Raw genomic sequence first — 15,993 nt, forward strand, 5'->3', positions numbered from 1 at the left:
TATGGACTTGCTTTTCCTCAAATCCAATTTTAATCCAATTTTATGTAAAGTAAGTGCTGATACTACTGAGGCACCTGGCAGCAGAAAATTCAGGGCAAGAAGGAAAGAGAACAGAGTCTCTCCCATAAAGCTCACAACCAAATAAATAAATCTCAACTCACCGCTACAGCTGGCAATACAGACACAGACACCAACTTCTTTGTATTCTTTTATAATCTGCAACAGAGTTAAACTGAAGTTAAACACGGGTATATCACTGTACACGTCGCAGTTCTGGAAGATGTAAGCCAATTACAGTGAAAGCTGCACAGTCCACGTTCCCCAGTATTCAGCTAAAATATACAGAGTTACAGAATTAAAACCGTGATTAGGTGAGATATGGGATTGCATTTGAGCTGGCGTTTGTGTCTTGTGCTGACAGGTTCCCTATTAGGTACCTCACAGGTTGGGGGGGAAAAGCCCTACTTACCGATTTTAATGTTTTTGCTCCGACTGAATCCACAAAGTTCACCGGGGTGAAATCCAGAATTAAAGAGTGGATGTTTGTTTTGGGCTCCACAAAGTGTTCGTGCTCATCAGGAGACATGTCCTGGACACTTGCATCTGCAGGTGCAAATTTGCCATTTACAGGTAACTCATCATTTGCTATCTCATGTTTTACACTTGCTTCCATGTCGTTAGTCTGGGAGAGAAGGTAAATAAAGCTTAATGACAGCCACTGCTTTTCCAGCGTAGATCCCCTTCCTCCCCATACTCATCTGTTCTTTCAGCCTTTAAAAGGTGTACAGCCCCTGACCATTACAGAAACTGGCTTTACATGCACACATACTTATCTGACGTATGTCAAAGTTTATTCTCTTATGCCCAGCCTTTCTACAGTCACATGCTAGCAGCTTAAAGCTGTTATCTTAGGAGTTAATTACCCATTTCCTCAAACACTGGCACCTGTTCATATGTTTTTACTCCATTTCCTTGCCTTATCCCCACTGATCCTGTCAAGGCCTACATATTCAAAAGACGCAACAGCAACTGGGCTCTTTGGTTAGGCGTTCGGTTGGTTTCCCATGGTAAAAAGCACACACCAGCTCCCACCACGGGGGTGGATTTAAACATGCTCAAAAGCACAAGCAAGTTTCAGACAACCCTCCTCAATGTACCTGCCGCACTTAACCAGGCCAGGATCAGTGGTACGGAGGGCTCCTTTTTATTACAGGGGCTGCTAATTTGAATTAATTTTATTATATCCTATTTCAGCGTGATTATTCCAAGTGTGTGTGGAGGGGCAGAGGTAGGGTCCCTCCAATTTCTGCCGACACCACTGCTGAGATGCTATGACAGCGTGGAAAGGCTCTGCTCCGCTATGTGCTACCTGAATGTAACCAAGGTTCAACACAACTATCCAATCCAGCCACGAGCCTCTGATCCTTACGCTGTTCCCTCAGTAGCCTGGTCACGCTGCACAGTGCTTGCTCCCATAGCCTTCCTACCTGAACAGCACTCTGCACCTTGTATAAACAAGAATGGTAACACCGGAAAGCAGCATGTTAGCTGATAAAGCAGAGGTAAATATTTACCAAAGAACTCACTAGTTTCAATACAGCTTTCTTTTTGAGTTCATCTGCTGCCTTTATTTCCCTGGCATGCCTCTTCTGGGCTTTTCTCCTTGCTGCTAATATGGCACAAGGGTCCACTCCAGTCTGTCATGGAAAGAAAGCACAATCAGAGGAGATTCAGCTTGTTAGGATGACATTGCAGTATCAATTAGCACTGAGTTCATCACTACCATAAATTTAAAACACAAGCCTGCATTGTTCAGCTTCCCTTGGTGGGGGTGAGAACAGTATAAAGTAAGAAGGAATAATCTTGGCAAGCACTGTGTTAACAAGATGAGGAAGAGATGCATCACGCTGTTTTCTTGAAATCAGCGTGCCATGTTTCAACTGAACACTGATTCAAGTGCAGAGAGGAAAGGGGAGAGAAGTACATTTGGGCATAAATCGCTAACACCTCTTGCTTTGCGAGAAGTACCACCCACCGGTTCTGTATAGGACCCATCATGGGAGCTACAGGAAAATTTTTCAGAAGTTAATAAGGGTGCAGCTGGTACTGGGTCAGGCAGTTCTGCCCTTAGCTGGTTCTGTTATTGCCATTCCCACCCGGTCAAACACTGGTTAGACAGGAGGTGAGGCGTACTCTGTATGCAGTGATTTGTTGCTCATGAGAGGCATGAAATGCCCACAGTATTCCATGGTCTTACACTCCAGTAAAGTTTGTCACCCAGGAAGGAAGCTTTAACTCCCAGACATTTTGTTTTCAGTTCAGCAACTACTTATTTCCTTCTGAAAAAACAAATGTGTTTGACCAGTTTGTGCTCTGCAACCACCAGACTGTCCATTCACAAACAGTTAGTGTTAAGCTACACTTCCCTCCCACCACCTTGTTGCTCCCTCAGATGATTTGCAGTTGGCTGGAGGGTCACCTTCTCATATTTACTGATCACCAGGGGCAACAGGCTGAGAAACACTGTGCTAGGAGGTACACTAAAGAATCTGAAAGATCAGCATGTTTCAGAAACCAGTTTGAATTTTCAAGACACAGATATTAAGGCATTTGCTTTACTCACCTTTTTCTTCAGTGCACTTGCATATGACTCGCTATTGGCAAAATAAAGTGATGCATTAGCTTGAAATACTTTTATTCCAGGATATTCTTTAACCTAAGGAAAAGAATATTGGGTGTGCACAGTTAAGTATTGCCTGCATGAGAAGAAAAGCACCCGTGTGAGCAGAAGACACCTGAACGTGCAGCAGCCCAACAGCCAACCCTGAACGGCTGTCAGCATGTGTCAAATAAAGAAGGCTGGCACTGTCGTAAGCAAAGCCAATCAGAACCCCCCCTTTCCTGGTGTAATACTGCACACAGTTAATGCCATGTAACATTTCTCCTTCTTTATAACAACAAAATGTACAGCCATAAAAAGGAATTAAATATTTGCAGTTCTCTGATGTTGCTATCTGCAGCTGGTATTACCATAAGGAAATCATGCAGATCTAGGAATGCTGCCTTTCAGCCTCCCTTTCTACAGGCACAATGACTTATTTCTCCCTTTCTCTCTTTTTCTTTCTTGTCTCCGGCACCAAAAAAAAGAGCCTTTCAAATCTTTGGTTCTAAACAGGCCTTCAGATAGGTTTTGATATCACTTCTTTCCTCTACTTTAATTGAAGTTGTCTCTGAACAGGCTGCACTCTGACATTTTACATGCAAATGACCTGGCCAGCAGCAGAAATCCAGCCTGCCATATGCTGCCAACCCCCTCTTTATACAGGAGGAGGAAATGCTAACTGCATTCAGTATAATGAAACCAGAGTCTCCTCTTCTTTGCACACAGCTATAAACATGCCCATGTATACTTTTGCTTTGTATCACATGCAAAGCAAAACTGCTGCTGAGAGAATGTTTTCAGATTACAGCATCATCTTTTCACATAGGTTTTTACAGACTGGTTCCTTGGTAAAGCGGGATGTAGCCTTCATAGCAGCATCTCCGAGAACATGGCAGAGAGCCGAGTTTTCTGTAGTTGCTCTTTATGAATCAATATAGCATGTTTATATCCATGTACAAAATGTACTGTTTCCACCAACTTTTGGTTCAACAAAATGTCATTTATAGGAAGCAAAGTACATGGCAAGCAGTTGTGCCATTCATCACGTATATTTAATGAGCAGGGGATGGATGGAGGCAGGGAGATGCTGTTTTGAACAGTTTGTGCAATTCTGAAGAACGTATCAGTTTGGATCCTGGGTCCCATGGATTTCATGCAATACTGCCACACGAGTAAAGAAGGTGGCCTTGTATGCACTTGTGTACATGGCAGGCTTAGCAGTGCTATTCCAATAAACCTTACATTTTGTACAAGCTAGTACAACGGAACTGGTATAAAGGTTACTTTTGATCACTTTCTGGTCAAATGTACAGGCAGTACAAAAAGCTAGCGTTTTGAACAAAATAGCTTTCACTACTAAAATCAAATTTATTTTCTTTTCCTTCAACACAGGCAGACAGCACTATATGTGCAGTATGGTAGGGCTAAGCAGCAAATTACCACAGTCGTCTTTGCTCCACTACATAAAACTCTTCAGTGCAGAAAAACACACTCCTACCTCTTCATATTCTTCCACATTGCAGTAGATGTCAGTGTCAGGAATGTGACCAAGGATTCTGTATTGAGGGCTAGAGAGAAATGGAAGCAAATGTTTCAGTATTACCACGTATAAAGTAGAACAGTAATTGTTTAATACAGATTGAAACTTATTTTAAATGGTCATTCTGCAGTGCCTGTCTGGTACAGACTTATCTAAATGTGTTCAAATGCAGTGGGCAGGTTATGGCAGGAACACAAGAAAGGGGCCATTTGGTGACCAGACAAGTTTGCTTCTGTCAGTGCGAAAACAATTTATAAACTTAGCACTGTAATGTTGTCATTTTCTGAATGACACGTAAAGGTACAGGGCAATTCTCTTCAGCATGAACTGGTGCAACGCCGTTGACTATCTTGCAAATAAGGAAACTCAATCTGGCAGAAAACATGCTGCAATGTCAAAGAGCCACTCTGCTCCCAGGACAATGCCGGCGCAGATGAGTATTCCCAACTCACAAGCAGCATGACAGCAAAGTACATCACTGTTCTGTTTGCAAGAACAAAACCATATGGAGACGCCAGAAAAATACTCTTATTTATGCAGAGCGGAAATCTCAAAATTTGGTTTCATTCCAATACAGACTGAAACCAAGACATTCATACATCTTTCACCTAGATGTCCCAGAGCTGGAGCCTGGAAGCCTCATGTGACAGCCCTTTCCACACATGCAAGAAATCATTTCGCTGTAGACCTGGAAAGCTTCACAGTAAAAGCTTTGTCACTTTGAATGGGGAGAGAGAAGTGATTTGAAAAACTAGAAGGCCAGGCACAATTTTTTTATGAATTAGAACTTATAAATACCTAAACGTTCTAGTGATAACCTGCCACAACTTCTGCTTGACTGTGACAATTAGTATATATGAATGTAATCATTTACTGAAATTGGCATCAAGTAGATTTGAAGTTCTAAACTCTAGACATTAAAAAAAGTAAACAAGAAGATTAACCAATATAAGAAATCAAAAATCTCCTGTTTATTATTGAAATTGCAAGTTCATGCCCTCTAGAAAATTTGTTCTCAGAAAAATAAAATGTGAACCCTGGAATAGAGCCACAGGGTATGACCTATATTATGAAGCAGATTCTATACTGCATGCGGTTGAAGAGGGTGGAAAGGTCTTCTGCTTATTTGCACCACTTAAACAAAACTACATAGAAGATCAGCAAACACTAATTTTGATAAAGAAGAAATCTGACCTTTGTGTTCTGTAAATAACGGTTATCATTGCAAATGCTACTGCAGTAAGCAAACCATAGTCTAGTCCCAGGAAAAGAGAAGCCACAAAAGCTACCACCCAGATGGCCTAAAACAAAGAAAAGGTCTGAATTATTATGCATCCTTTTCTGTTAACAGCAAAAACAATAGCATAATCCAACCTCAAAACCTGTGTATCTCTTCTGTTCAGCAATAGGCTATAATGTACTCCATCACGATAGCAGACTGTAATTGCCTTAACCTTTCAGAAAGGCATAAAAGCTCAAGGCACACTATCATAAGGTCTGACAAACTGTCACATATTAATTAATGCCTTAAGTCCTCTTCTCCAAGGAATCCTGTGTTACCATCAGACTCTAAATACTTTGGGATTAAAAAAACCTGTAAAATATGGCAGGTCTGCAAGCAGCTTGCACTTACTTCAATTACCCAGTTAATCCAGGAGAAAAATGCCACCAAATTGTTCCCTGGACACACTCTTAGTTCTGGCCAGGTTTTTTGTTTGTCTTGAAAGATGGCAACTACCTTTAAGTATTTTTCTTTGTTACTCTGTATTTCAAATTCTTCTCAAATGTTCCCACAGCCTTCAGTGCAGTTCCTATAGCAACACTGCAAAAGCTTTGCTTTTACTGCATCTAAACTACTTCTGACCTGAGTTAAAGGTTGTTGAACAACAACAAAAACATTCTTCTCTGCAACAGATCACTCTCCTAGGGTACTTACAGCTCCACGTCTTATGTTCATCTGTAATGCAACATCAATAACTCCTTGGTAAATTTCTATCCTGTTTTGGGGGTTAGGAAGAAGAGGAACAACAAACAATGCAGTAAATATGTGCACTGAGCTGTGTATTGCTCACCAGTTCAATCTTACTGGTTCTCCAGAAGTGTGCGATGTCTCCAAACTGTTTAAACATTCCTTTCAGGTTCACCATTACAATTGCAGCTAGCACTGTCTAGGAATATTACACAAATACAGTTTTCAGAAGCAAAATAAACCCAATACCAAATAAAAACTTCAAAGCATCACAAATAACCATATTTCTGTGCTTTGTACAACTGATGTAAGTCTACTGAATAGATGTGCCATTAAAAAAACCAAACAACTTTTCAAGTACTTGAGTGGAGATATACTTTTACTGGAGCTGCAGAAATGGCAAGCCAGAGGCAGTACGGCTTGATTTACTCTTTCCTGGCAAGAGAAATCACATATTCCTGAGCTCCGTGCAATTCTAGTGCCTGAAGCAGCTACGCTATAATCTCAAATTCAAGTTTCTCTACAATATAATGAAACACTTCCTGCAGGTGTCATAGAGGTGTAACTCAAGGTAAATCTATAAAAAAAACCCAGAAATTGCACATCATCCTATACATGCTCCAGAACCAAGCTTTTTTTTTTCTTTTTAAGTGAGAATATATCAAAACCAACTCATTATGCAAAGCCATCACCTAGCCCCAACCCTTTCCCAGCTGAGCTGTTACTTTAAAATAAAGTAACTTCTTAACCTCTTCCCAAAATTCCTACGCTGCAAAGGAGAATTGTTTGCAAGGCATTTTAATGTTCTAAAGACAGAGTCCAGAATGTCCAATATTAAAAACAAACAAAAATCATGCTGGATCCTTCAAAATACTACTAATTTCTAGTCTAACTTACAGCAAAAATGCATACAAAATTTAAAGGTTTCAGGATCAAGACCTAACTATGTTTACTTACTAATGACCCCACAATCTCTATTTTAAGCAATATTTGCTGGCCTCTTACCTGTGGAAGTGGTTCAAAGAGGTATCCGATAGCCACAATTACCAACAGAACCATAATTGAAGAGAGTGCACCTGCAATCTGAACAAAATAAGCAAGAAATTATGTCAGAGTTTTAAGAAGTGTATTACTGATTAGCTAACCCCTCTCATGCTTTTCACAAGGCTGGGTGTTTAAGTGGCTTTTGCTTCCTCCCACTCAGTTCATCTGTTTTGACCGTTGTGCAGTCTGCTATCCTGGATTTGAACATGGGAAACTCCAGTTATTCCTTCTGGCCTAAGCGGAGAAATCTGGCAATCTAGTGAAGCTTCAGACTTTAGCTTTGGAGCTCAAAAAAGTATACTTTGGCTCAAAATTTAGGTTTACATACCTGAGTTTTCCCACCAGTGCTTTCCTGAACGAGACTCCGAGACATGGAGCAAGTGACTGAAAAGCTTTGGAAAAATGATCCCACAGAGTTGCATATTCCCAAGGCAATAAGTTCCTGCATTAAACAACAGGGCAAAACAAAAGGCAGTTATACTTAGCAAGTGTACGAAGCTAGACCTATCCATACGTATTAATAACCACATCTGTTTACAGTGCTTTCTAGCAACCTTATTGTAGAGAATAAGCAATCTTATTGTGGTTCTCACACATGTGCAAGTTGATGCCTGTTAAATCATCTGTTAAATAAGGTATCTGATGAAATGTTCAAGATATTTCCCATCCTTAAATGTCACTGTAATGAGTCACACTGAAAACTAAAATGAATGACATCATTGCTTGTTTTGAGGATTTCTTCAACTTGGGGATAACTTGAATTTCAAAAATGTGAATACACATGGAAAACGGTTTCTCATACAAACACTGTTCTTTGCTTCCCACTTTAAACTACCTGTTTAGTACCGTTAGAACCAAGAGCGGCCTTGGCTGTGTTACCATGGGTGGTAATCCACTGTTGTACGTGAAAAAACCAATGCGGGTCTACTGCTTTCATGTGTAAAAATCCCACGTGAGAACTGTTACCATGAGAGAGATCAGAGCTGCATCTACCTCAGTACTGTACTTCTGATGCCTAAGAAAGTATTTGCTTGTAATGAGGCCTCCACAGATTGCTCTGCAGCCTGCTATTTGTAACTGAGGTGAATTGCATTACATGTTTTCAACAGTTCTCAATGAGTTTTTCTCTTTGCATTCGTGCAATCCTTTTTTGATTCATTTAAACACTCAGCATGCACTGCATCAGGTGACAAGGAGTTCTATAGTTTAACATCCAGGTGAAGTAGCACCTGGCACTGCCTGAGGAAAAAGATCTAGATGCTTAACTCAGGTCAGCGATGATTCCTTTAACTAACGTAAATAGCACTGATTCCATTCATGCAGCTACAGATTTGTCCCCTTCTCTCTTTGGGTAACAGAAAACAATGATATGAAGGATGAGATTCATCTGACTAGATGTAAAACTCTGTAGGTAAAAGTCACTTAAACGCCATTTACTCTCAGAGTAAGACAGCCGTTTTGAGAAGGGGGAACAGCTGATCTGTGCTGTGTCAGATGCTTGCTCTAGGAAACGAGTTACAGCATGTGAACTCTCTGTCTCCCTTGACAGATCTCAACCAATAATCTCAATGATCTCAACCAATAATGCAGTTGCAATATTGATTCTAGACTGCACAGAAAGGACAGAGTAGGTGAGGATGACATATCAGTTTAGTTTTAGAGGGTCCCTACCCACAGTCTTTATCACTCAAATTATGATGAGAATGCTAACTATGGACAGCGCCAATTGCTGCCCCAGAAAATGATGAGCTGCCTACTTGCAGTGAGTGGGAATAAAAAGAAACTATAAAACATAATTGGAATTTCTAAATCTTAGATAATAGTTCTTTGACACTTAAGGCATCGTTATTTATCACATGGGAATTCTATGCTTCACTCTGTTAGAGAAAGCAGAGATACAGTAGCTGCCCATCAGGACAGCAGGCTAAGTAGTGTCTCTCCCAACAGTTAATATTCATGCATATGTCCAAGTCTAACAGAAGTGAGTTTCCCAAAATGAAGTCAAAAGTGAAACTGGTTATTAAAACACAGCCAGAAGAAGATCTTAAAATAATTCCTGGCATTTAAATGTGTAGGCTGTCAAAAACCTGACCTGGTTCCACTATGAAAGAAAAACTAATTTTTGCCCAATATCCCATTCTACTTTAACGATGTAACAAAGGTGCTACTGAGGATTTTCAACAAAGCAACCCCAATACATTTACCTGATTCCCATCAATGGTGTAACCATGTTTAAGGGCAAAGATCTTGGCCATTGATACAGCCATTGAAAATCCAACTATTGCTATTGCTATTGCATCCACAAATATTGCTGGGATGAGCTGAATGTCAGGAACTGCTGGCGCACGTAACCTTGGAGATTAAATAAATATTTACAAATTACTACAATAAAAGCTGCATGCCATATGAAAAGGTATAGTATGAATACGAATATAGCATCCGTACCCTTGAGGAATATTCCCAACAACATCCACTCTATATGACTCATTCAGATTCATTCCAGCTGAAACTCCTGTGCCAATAATTACCTAAAAATCCACAAACACATTTGTAAACATCAGCTAGAAAGAGATAAAGCAACCTGAAGAACTAATAACAGCTAATTATGAAAACTACACACAAGGGATTACATTTATTTGTCAATCAGTTTTCTAAGAGTTAGGGGATAAAGAAGCAGATAAAAAGGAGGAAGTATCACAATTTTCCTTCCATCATGTTCAACCCCCACTGATTTTATGAAGGTTTTTTGGAAATAGTTAAATGGAACATGCTATGGTATGATCTGAATCACTTGAATTCCCTTTGCCTGAGCCAAGCTCAGGCAGAATAGTGTATTAGGAAATTAAATGCAAGGACAAGCCAAGGACATCTGCACTGCCATATTTTCATGTGCATAGCCTGCACGCTATCTGTAAACAGAACTGGTGCAGCAGTAGTGAAAGGAACAGGTCTAAGATCGCTTTGCTATTGCCTTACCATCAAACAATACCCTACTACACCATCTCCATCATCTCTCAACAGCATCCCTTTTCTTTGTTCCTTCTATCTAGATTGTACCCATACTTTCAGTTATTCCCTTTCTTGGCTCTGATTTTGTGCAGGTTGTTTGAGAGCTCTAGTTATCCAAGAACTCATTCTTAAATCCAACAACTTTGAAAGGTGAAAGGTTATCTGAGATGTAGGCTTTGTGTGTATATTAAGATAGCCTGCTTTATCCATGTATTTTAGAGTAGTCATTTGAAACAGAATCAACACTGCAGTCAGTTATCAGTCTCAGAAACAGAGAAAGGAAGGTTTAGTAGTAGGTCCCACTGGTTCCTGCTCTTCTTTCCACCACTGCATTTTAAAATGTAAGCAAGCCCTGCAGAACCTCTGAAACAGGCATCTGTAAGTACCCTCCTTCACGAGGGGGTTCTGAGCTCTTGGACTCCAAGTCGGAAATGCCACTCACAGACATGTCTTGCAGAGAATCACTCAGGTGCCGAAACTCCAGGATAGAGTGGGTTTTACAACAAATCTCCACCTACCCATTGCCATAGGGGACTATGCGTGTTTAACTGGGCTTTCAATTCTTCTTTGGGACTTTGTGTCCAGTCCCTAACCTTATGAGTATCCAAACCTCCAACTGGATCAAGCCTCAAATGAATTATGTTCAACAGAAGTTACTCTAAAGCTCAGTAAGACTTGATAGAAAATGAGAGTTCTACAGCTTTAGAACAGTTATATAATTTAGCTACAGAATTTTACAGCTGACTTACCACAATGATCTCCATAGGAATAGGAACTGGGAGCTTCTTCTTACAACGGAGATTGATTTCCTTGCCAATCAACAATAGAACAATACATGTTAATCCAACAATCAATGCAGCAATATTGGTCGTCGTTATTTTTGAAAGCACAGCAGCTATGCTCTGTAACACAACAGAAGTATCATAATTATTCCTAAGAAAATATAATCTTCATGGAGATTTGCCACAAAAGAGCAAATTATACATGGCTGTTCAGCTGTGTTTTAATTCTGCATTTATAACCACAGTGAATCAGTGCCTCACCAAAATCCTCATTGTTCCCACAAAAACCAGAAATTCAGAGTATCTCAGTGAGGGAGATTCACTTGCAATCATTTACAATATCAGTCTTCCTTAAATAGGGCAAAAATCTGGAGAAAAAAAAATATCATGGGAGGAAAAGTCTAAACGAAACCACATCTCTTACCCTCAACATTTTCAAACATATTTCATACTGGCAGCTACCTGAAAGCAATAAATGCAAACTCCTTCTAATACCTTCAAATATTCTTTGGCAAGTCACATTTACTTAGAGCTGCATAAACCATTCTAAAACGATAAAGCTGTTGATACAACCATTGAGGTTACCACAGCAATATGATTAAATAAAAGTGATTTTGCAACACTGCTGAACTGGCCATTATTCCAAATATCTTTTAGTTGAAAACACTATTAAAAGGGTGTTAGGAAAGAAAGCTTGCTGGAATGCACATGTTGCTAGAGGGTAAATGATTCTCTTACCAACTACTCTTCCTTCTTTCACTGCACTTAAAAAACCAAAAAATAGATAAATGACCTCTGGACAGGTCTTTGAAAGAAGATGTGCATACCCTTCTTTAGACAGAAGGAAAATTACAGCAACTATCAAGATATTATACATTCAAGATGTCCTGGTAGTACATCTCAAATGTATACATTCCCTCTTACTACTTTGGCAGTTAGCATGTCTGGTTTCTGGATTAGTGAACTAAACAGCAAATTTAGGAATTAATCATTAGTGCAGCCTTGTTTCCAAAGGGTTTATTATATCTGCACAAATATACAAGAAAGATCCCCACAAAGTATTTTCTATAGTCTCCATGTAGTTGAAATCCTGAGGCTTTGTTATTGCTGAGCCATCAATCTGCTCAAGAGCTTGGGTCTGAGATCTTCCCTATTTTTCCACTCAGGAGTTCTTGTCTGCAAAATCAGAGTATTGATTTTGTGATAACAACTTGGGGTTTCCTAGACTGGCAGGCTGATCAGATTCAGATGCATTTCAACTCTGCTTGTTCATAAGAGCAAGAAAAGCAATGCTCATGTAAACTTAAAAACTTTGGTTGTGATTTCAATTTGAAACGTCCCTTTAACAAATAATTTGTTGCATGGGATCCACTACATTTTTTTCAGAGCACAATTGTCAATTTTAAATTCAAGTGAACAAGAGCTTTTGGTTTTACTTAAGTCGTACTAATGAAACTGTAGCTTTATACTGCATGGTTTTTCTTCTGTCCTCTCACATCACTACGTGTTAGACAGAAGGTGAGTGGAAGATGAAGCTATGAGCTATGTGAAATACTGGATCCCTACATACTCTGAACAATCAGTTTTAATGCTTAGGGTCTTTGATAAATAGCAATGTTTTACACAATGTCCTTATTTCAAAATAGTTTTTCGCACTGCTCTAAAGAACAGGTACATTCACTATGACTCAGCACTTTGCGTCCAACCACACTACAAAACATCTTACAAACAGGAAATGAACAATATTCCCATCAGGAATTGTGTGTGAAATTAAAGAACACAGACTGGGCAAGGTTCTGAGAATACCATTTCCTACCTTTGCAAAACACGTCTCGTCTACAGTGAAGCATTTTGGTAGCACATTTTCCCACCATGTACAAGAGACTTGCTTCAATGAACGTTATCTGTTCATATTGCAAAACTACTTTAAGATGCTCATATATTGCTATGGCACTTCAAGACCTCATACCCAGTTTCGAATACTGAAGCATTATTCTACTTAGTGCCAAAATAATTAAAAAAAAATACAGGAAAAGGTTTCAGTACTAGATCCAGCCAATGCAGAATTTGCATGTTTAGTAAATGTAGTTACTCACATATACAACTGAGAGGGGTCCACTGTATCGGTTAGTTTTAATGCCAAGGAGATACTTTAATTGAGAAGTAAAGACATGAACCGCAGCAGCAGTAGTAAATCCTCGCACCAGAGGCTCCGTTAGATAGATGGCTACAAATCCAAATCGAAGGAGACCTAAACACAACTAATAAAGAAGAGAAACATTAACCATGTGACTCCCACTGCAGCCTGAACAATAGCACCATATAGCAGATGGGCCACAGGACACCTCTTCTTACCTCGATGCCCAAGCCAGATCAGGCAAACCTGAACTTAGCATTTCTAAAGCCACAGTTCAGTAAGGACCAAATCTTCCATGCCACTGGCAGGTGCAATGTGGGATATGGGTAAACACATGTGTTTGTATGCATTTATGAACAGATTAGAAAACATTAGGTTGAGTTTTTCTGATGCCATAGGAAAAAATGAAAGGGAGGAGGTCCCATTTTTCCCAGTCAAGCCAGGGTGCCAGGCAAAGACTTGCCTCCAATGTATCCCTCCCTACTTCAGTTACATGGCTGCCACAAAGCAGCCTGCATTCTACACGGAGCAGTGCCGAAGCACAAGCCTACTGACAAGGGATCTGCCATCACCCAGCACCCCTTGCAACCGCAAGTCTAGCAGCAGCATCTGAACTTGCCCTTACAGCAAACTGAAAGCCCATACCTGGATAATTCCTGAAAGAAAGGCGAGAGTCACAGCTACCTGCACCCTCTTGGTGTATTCAAGGGAATCTGTAACATTAGTAGAATTATAGCCTACAGAAATCATTTCATCAGGTACTTGTCTCACAACAACACCGCCAACCATCATACTAATCACAGCAAAGGTGCCTGAAATAAAAGGGAGAGGAAATTCATTGGTTAAAAACCTGGCAGGTGTTTTTTTTTCTTTTTTTAGAGTGGTTCTTATTAAGAGATATGTGGAATTAAACTATAATAAGAGTTTTCTACCTAAATAATATAATTTTTTAGTCCCAAAATCTGCTCCAATATTCAGCACCATTAAAGCCAGTTAGATGGTGAACATACCCTTCTAGGGTAAGTAAACATCTTTTTTTTTCTACTTCATTTTCTATTACGCAAATTAAAGATTCATCCCGGCCACACAGACAGTTGATTGCAACGATAAAATTATAGTTCAGAAGTTCACAGTGCACATTTCTAGATCTAATCTGATAAAAGATGCTCTTCTATTCCTTCTTTAGTATGATAAACTAATGATAAAAATTACTGATAATGTTTGACATATTTGTGTTTCTCCTATTCACTTAAATTTGAATTTATGGAAAACAACTACACTTTCTATTTCTCCAATTATTATTTTTTTTACAACTGTATTAAACACATACGCACACACACAGACTTTCAGTTATCCATACAGATATACCTATTGATATGTGCTTGGAGGTTCCAAAAAAAGTATATAGAAAAACAGGATAAAATGAAGAATATAGGCCAAATACTGGGGGAACAGCTGCCAGCAAAGCATAGGCTAAACCTGGAAAACAGACACAAACATATATGTCAGGCAGACAACAGAAAGAAACCATCTGAAGCAAAAGGACTTAAGCCTACTAAAACTGAACTCACATAATAGGAAATCTAGTGACATATCACAGGTTTAAAAAACAGGAAGTCTTGCAGGGAATACTCTTTGATATTATAATACTGTAGGGCAGTGCCTAGAAACCTGACAGTTTGAGTCAGGAAACCAGAAGTCTCTAATTACAGGCACTGCAGGTGTGTGTGTGTGTGTGTTTATGTGTACATCTGTGCACTCCTTGTTTTGTCTTTGTGGCTGAAAGTACTTCTTAATAGCCAACAAACACTTTTTGTTGCTTTTGTTTTCATCTGTCAAAGAATGTCATTAGAAACACCCAAAACCAGTGGGACACATTTGATTTTTCTCCTCCTTTTTTCATCAGACATGATCTTCATGGTAATCTATGACTGATTAAACACTTCCCTCCTCCCTCAGCCCAGAACAAGTGGGATGACATAACAGTTTATGTTTCCATAAAACATGCTCCAAAATGTAAAATAAGCAGAGAATCATTGCTTACAATCTGTAAGGTCATAGACCTTATACAGTCTGGTATTCTTCCCAAAAACAAAGTCCTTTTTGTCATTAAGCTCTGTTCAGTTCCTCACAGTGGAAATGCAATCCACACCATTCCTATTTGTAGGAGGGGCTGGCAAGCACTACAACGGAGCTGTGGGGGAACAGCTTTAAGGGATGCTGGGGAGGGACACCTCCCATGGTGCTCTGTCCCTGCGTGACTGAGTGTGTGCTTATCATGGGACCAGGCTCACAAGTAAACCGTGTGCACCACATGATATGGAGCATAACTGTTCTGCTCAGTTCCAGCAAAATCAATAGTTCTATACAGCTTGTGTTAATGACAATTAGACATCAGAACTGACCAAATGAGCCTCAAGAAGAAACCCCTGTATCTTGGCTTGGTTCTCCAGTTCACCTTCACAAGTGTTCATCAGGGAGTATAGTGACAGGACAAGGGGTAATGTGTTTAAACTAAAAGAGGGTAGATTTAGATTAGATGTTAGAAATTCTTTACTGTTAAGAGTGGTGAGGCACTGTAACAGGTTGCCCAGAGAAGCTGTGGATGTCCCCTCCCTGGAAGTGTTCAAGGCCAGGTTGGATGGGGCTTTGGGCAACCTGGTCTAGTGAGGGTGTCCCTGCCCATGGCAGGGGGGTTGGAACTAGATGAACTTTGAGGTCACTTCCAACCCAAACCATTCTATGATTCTGTAAGTGCAGACTCATGATACCTGAGGAAGCTGTGTGTTCTTACCACACTTGGGCAGACTGGGCCAAGTTAGCACGGAAAAGCTCAACAGTCCAGTGCAA

At 39.9% G+C, this 15,993-nt stretch overlaps 1 protein-coding gene across 5 annotated transcripts in view; it reads right to left on the bottom strand.

The window, feature by feature from the left end:
• The window catches only part of SLC26A5 (solute carrier family 26 member 5), a 40,648-nt gene that overhangs the window by 2,231 nt on the left and 22,424 nt on the right, over positions 1-15,993 (bottom strand). For 3 of the 5 annotated variants that reach the window (XM_075737021.1, XM_075737097.1, XM_075737172.1), the window contains 15 exons: positions 14,512-14,622; positions 13,789-13,955; positions 13,103-13,267; positions 10,974-11,126; positions 9,661-9,743; positions 9,420-9,567; positions 7,544-7,657; positions 7,177-7,254; positions 6,275-6,370; positions 5,397-5,503; positions 4,161-4,230; positions 2,624-2,716; positions 1,575-1,697; positions 470-682; positions 162-216 (listed from right to left, as the gene is read on the bottom strand). In XM_075737021.1, the coding sequence (XP_075593136.1) occupies positions 162-216; positions 470-682; positions 1,575-1,697; positions 2,624-2,716; positions 4,161-4,230; positions 5,397-5,503; positions 6,275-6,370; positions 7,177-7,254; positions 7,544-7,657; positions 9,420-9,567; positions 9,661-9,743; positions 10,974-11,126; positions 13,103-13,267; positions 13,789-13,955; positions 14,512-14,622 (1,776 nt within the window). The remainder of the gene's footprint in view (positions 1-161; positions 217-469; positions 683-1,574; positions 1,698-2,623; positions 2,717-4,160; positions 4,231-5,396; positions 5,504-6,274; positions 6,371-7,176; positions 7,255-7,543; positions 7,658-9,419; positions 9,568-9,660; positions 9,744-10,973; positions 11,127-13,102; positions 13,268-13,788; positions 13,956-14,511; positions 14,623-15,993) is intronic. The other 2 variants (XM_075737334.1, XM_075737252.1) reach the window with 1 other exon arrangement.

Source organism: Balearica regulorum, chromosome 1 (assembly GCF_011004875.1).
Source record: "Balearica regulorum gibbericeps isolate bBalReg1 chromosome 1, bBalReg1.pri, whole genome shotgun sequence".
Lineage (NCBI taxonomy): Eukaryota > Metazoa > Chordata > Aves > Gruiformes > Gruidae > Balearica > Balearica regulorum.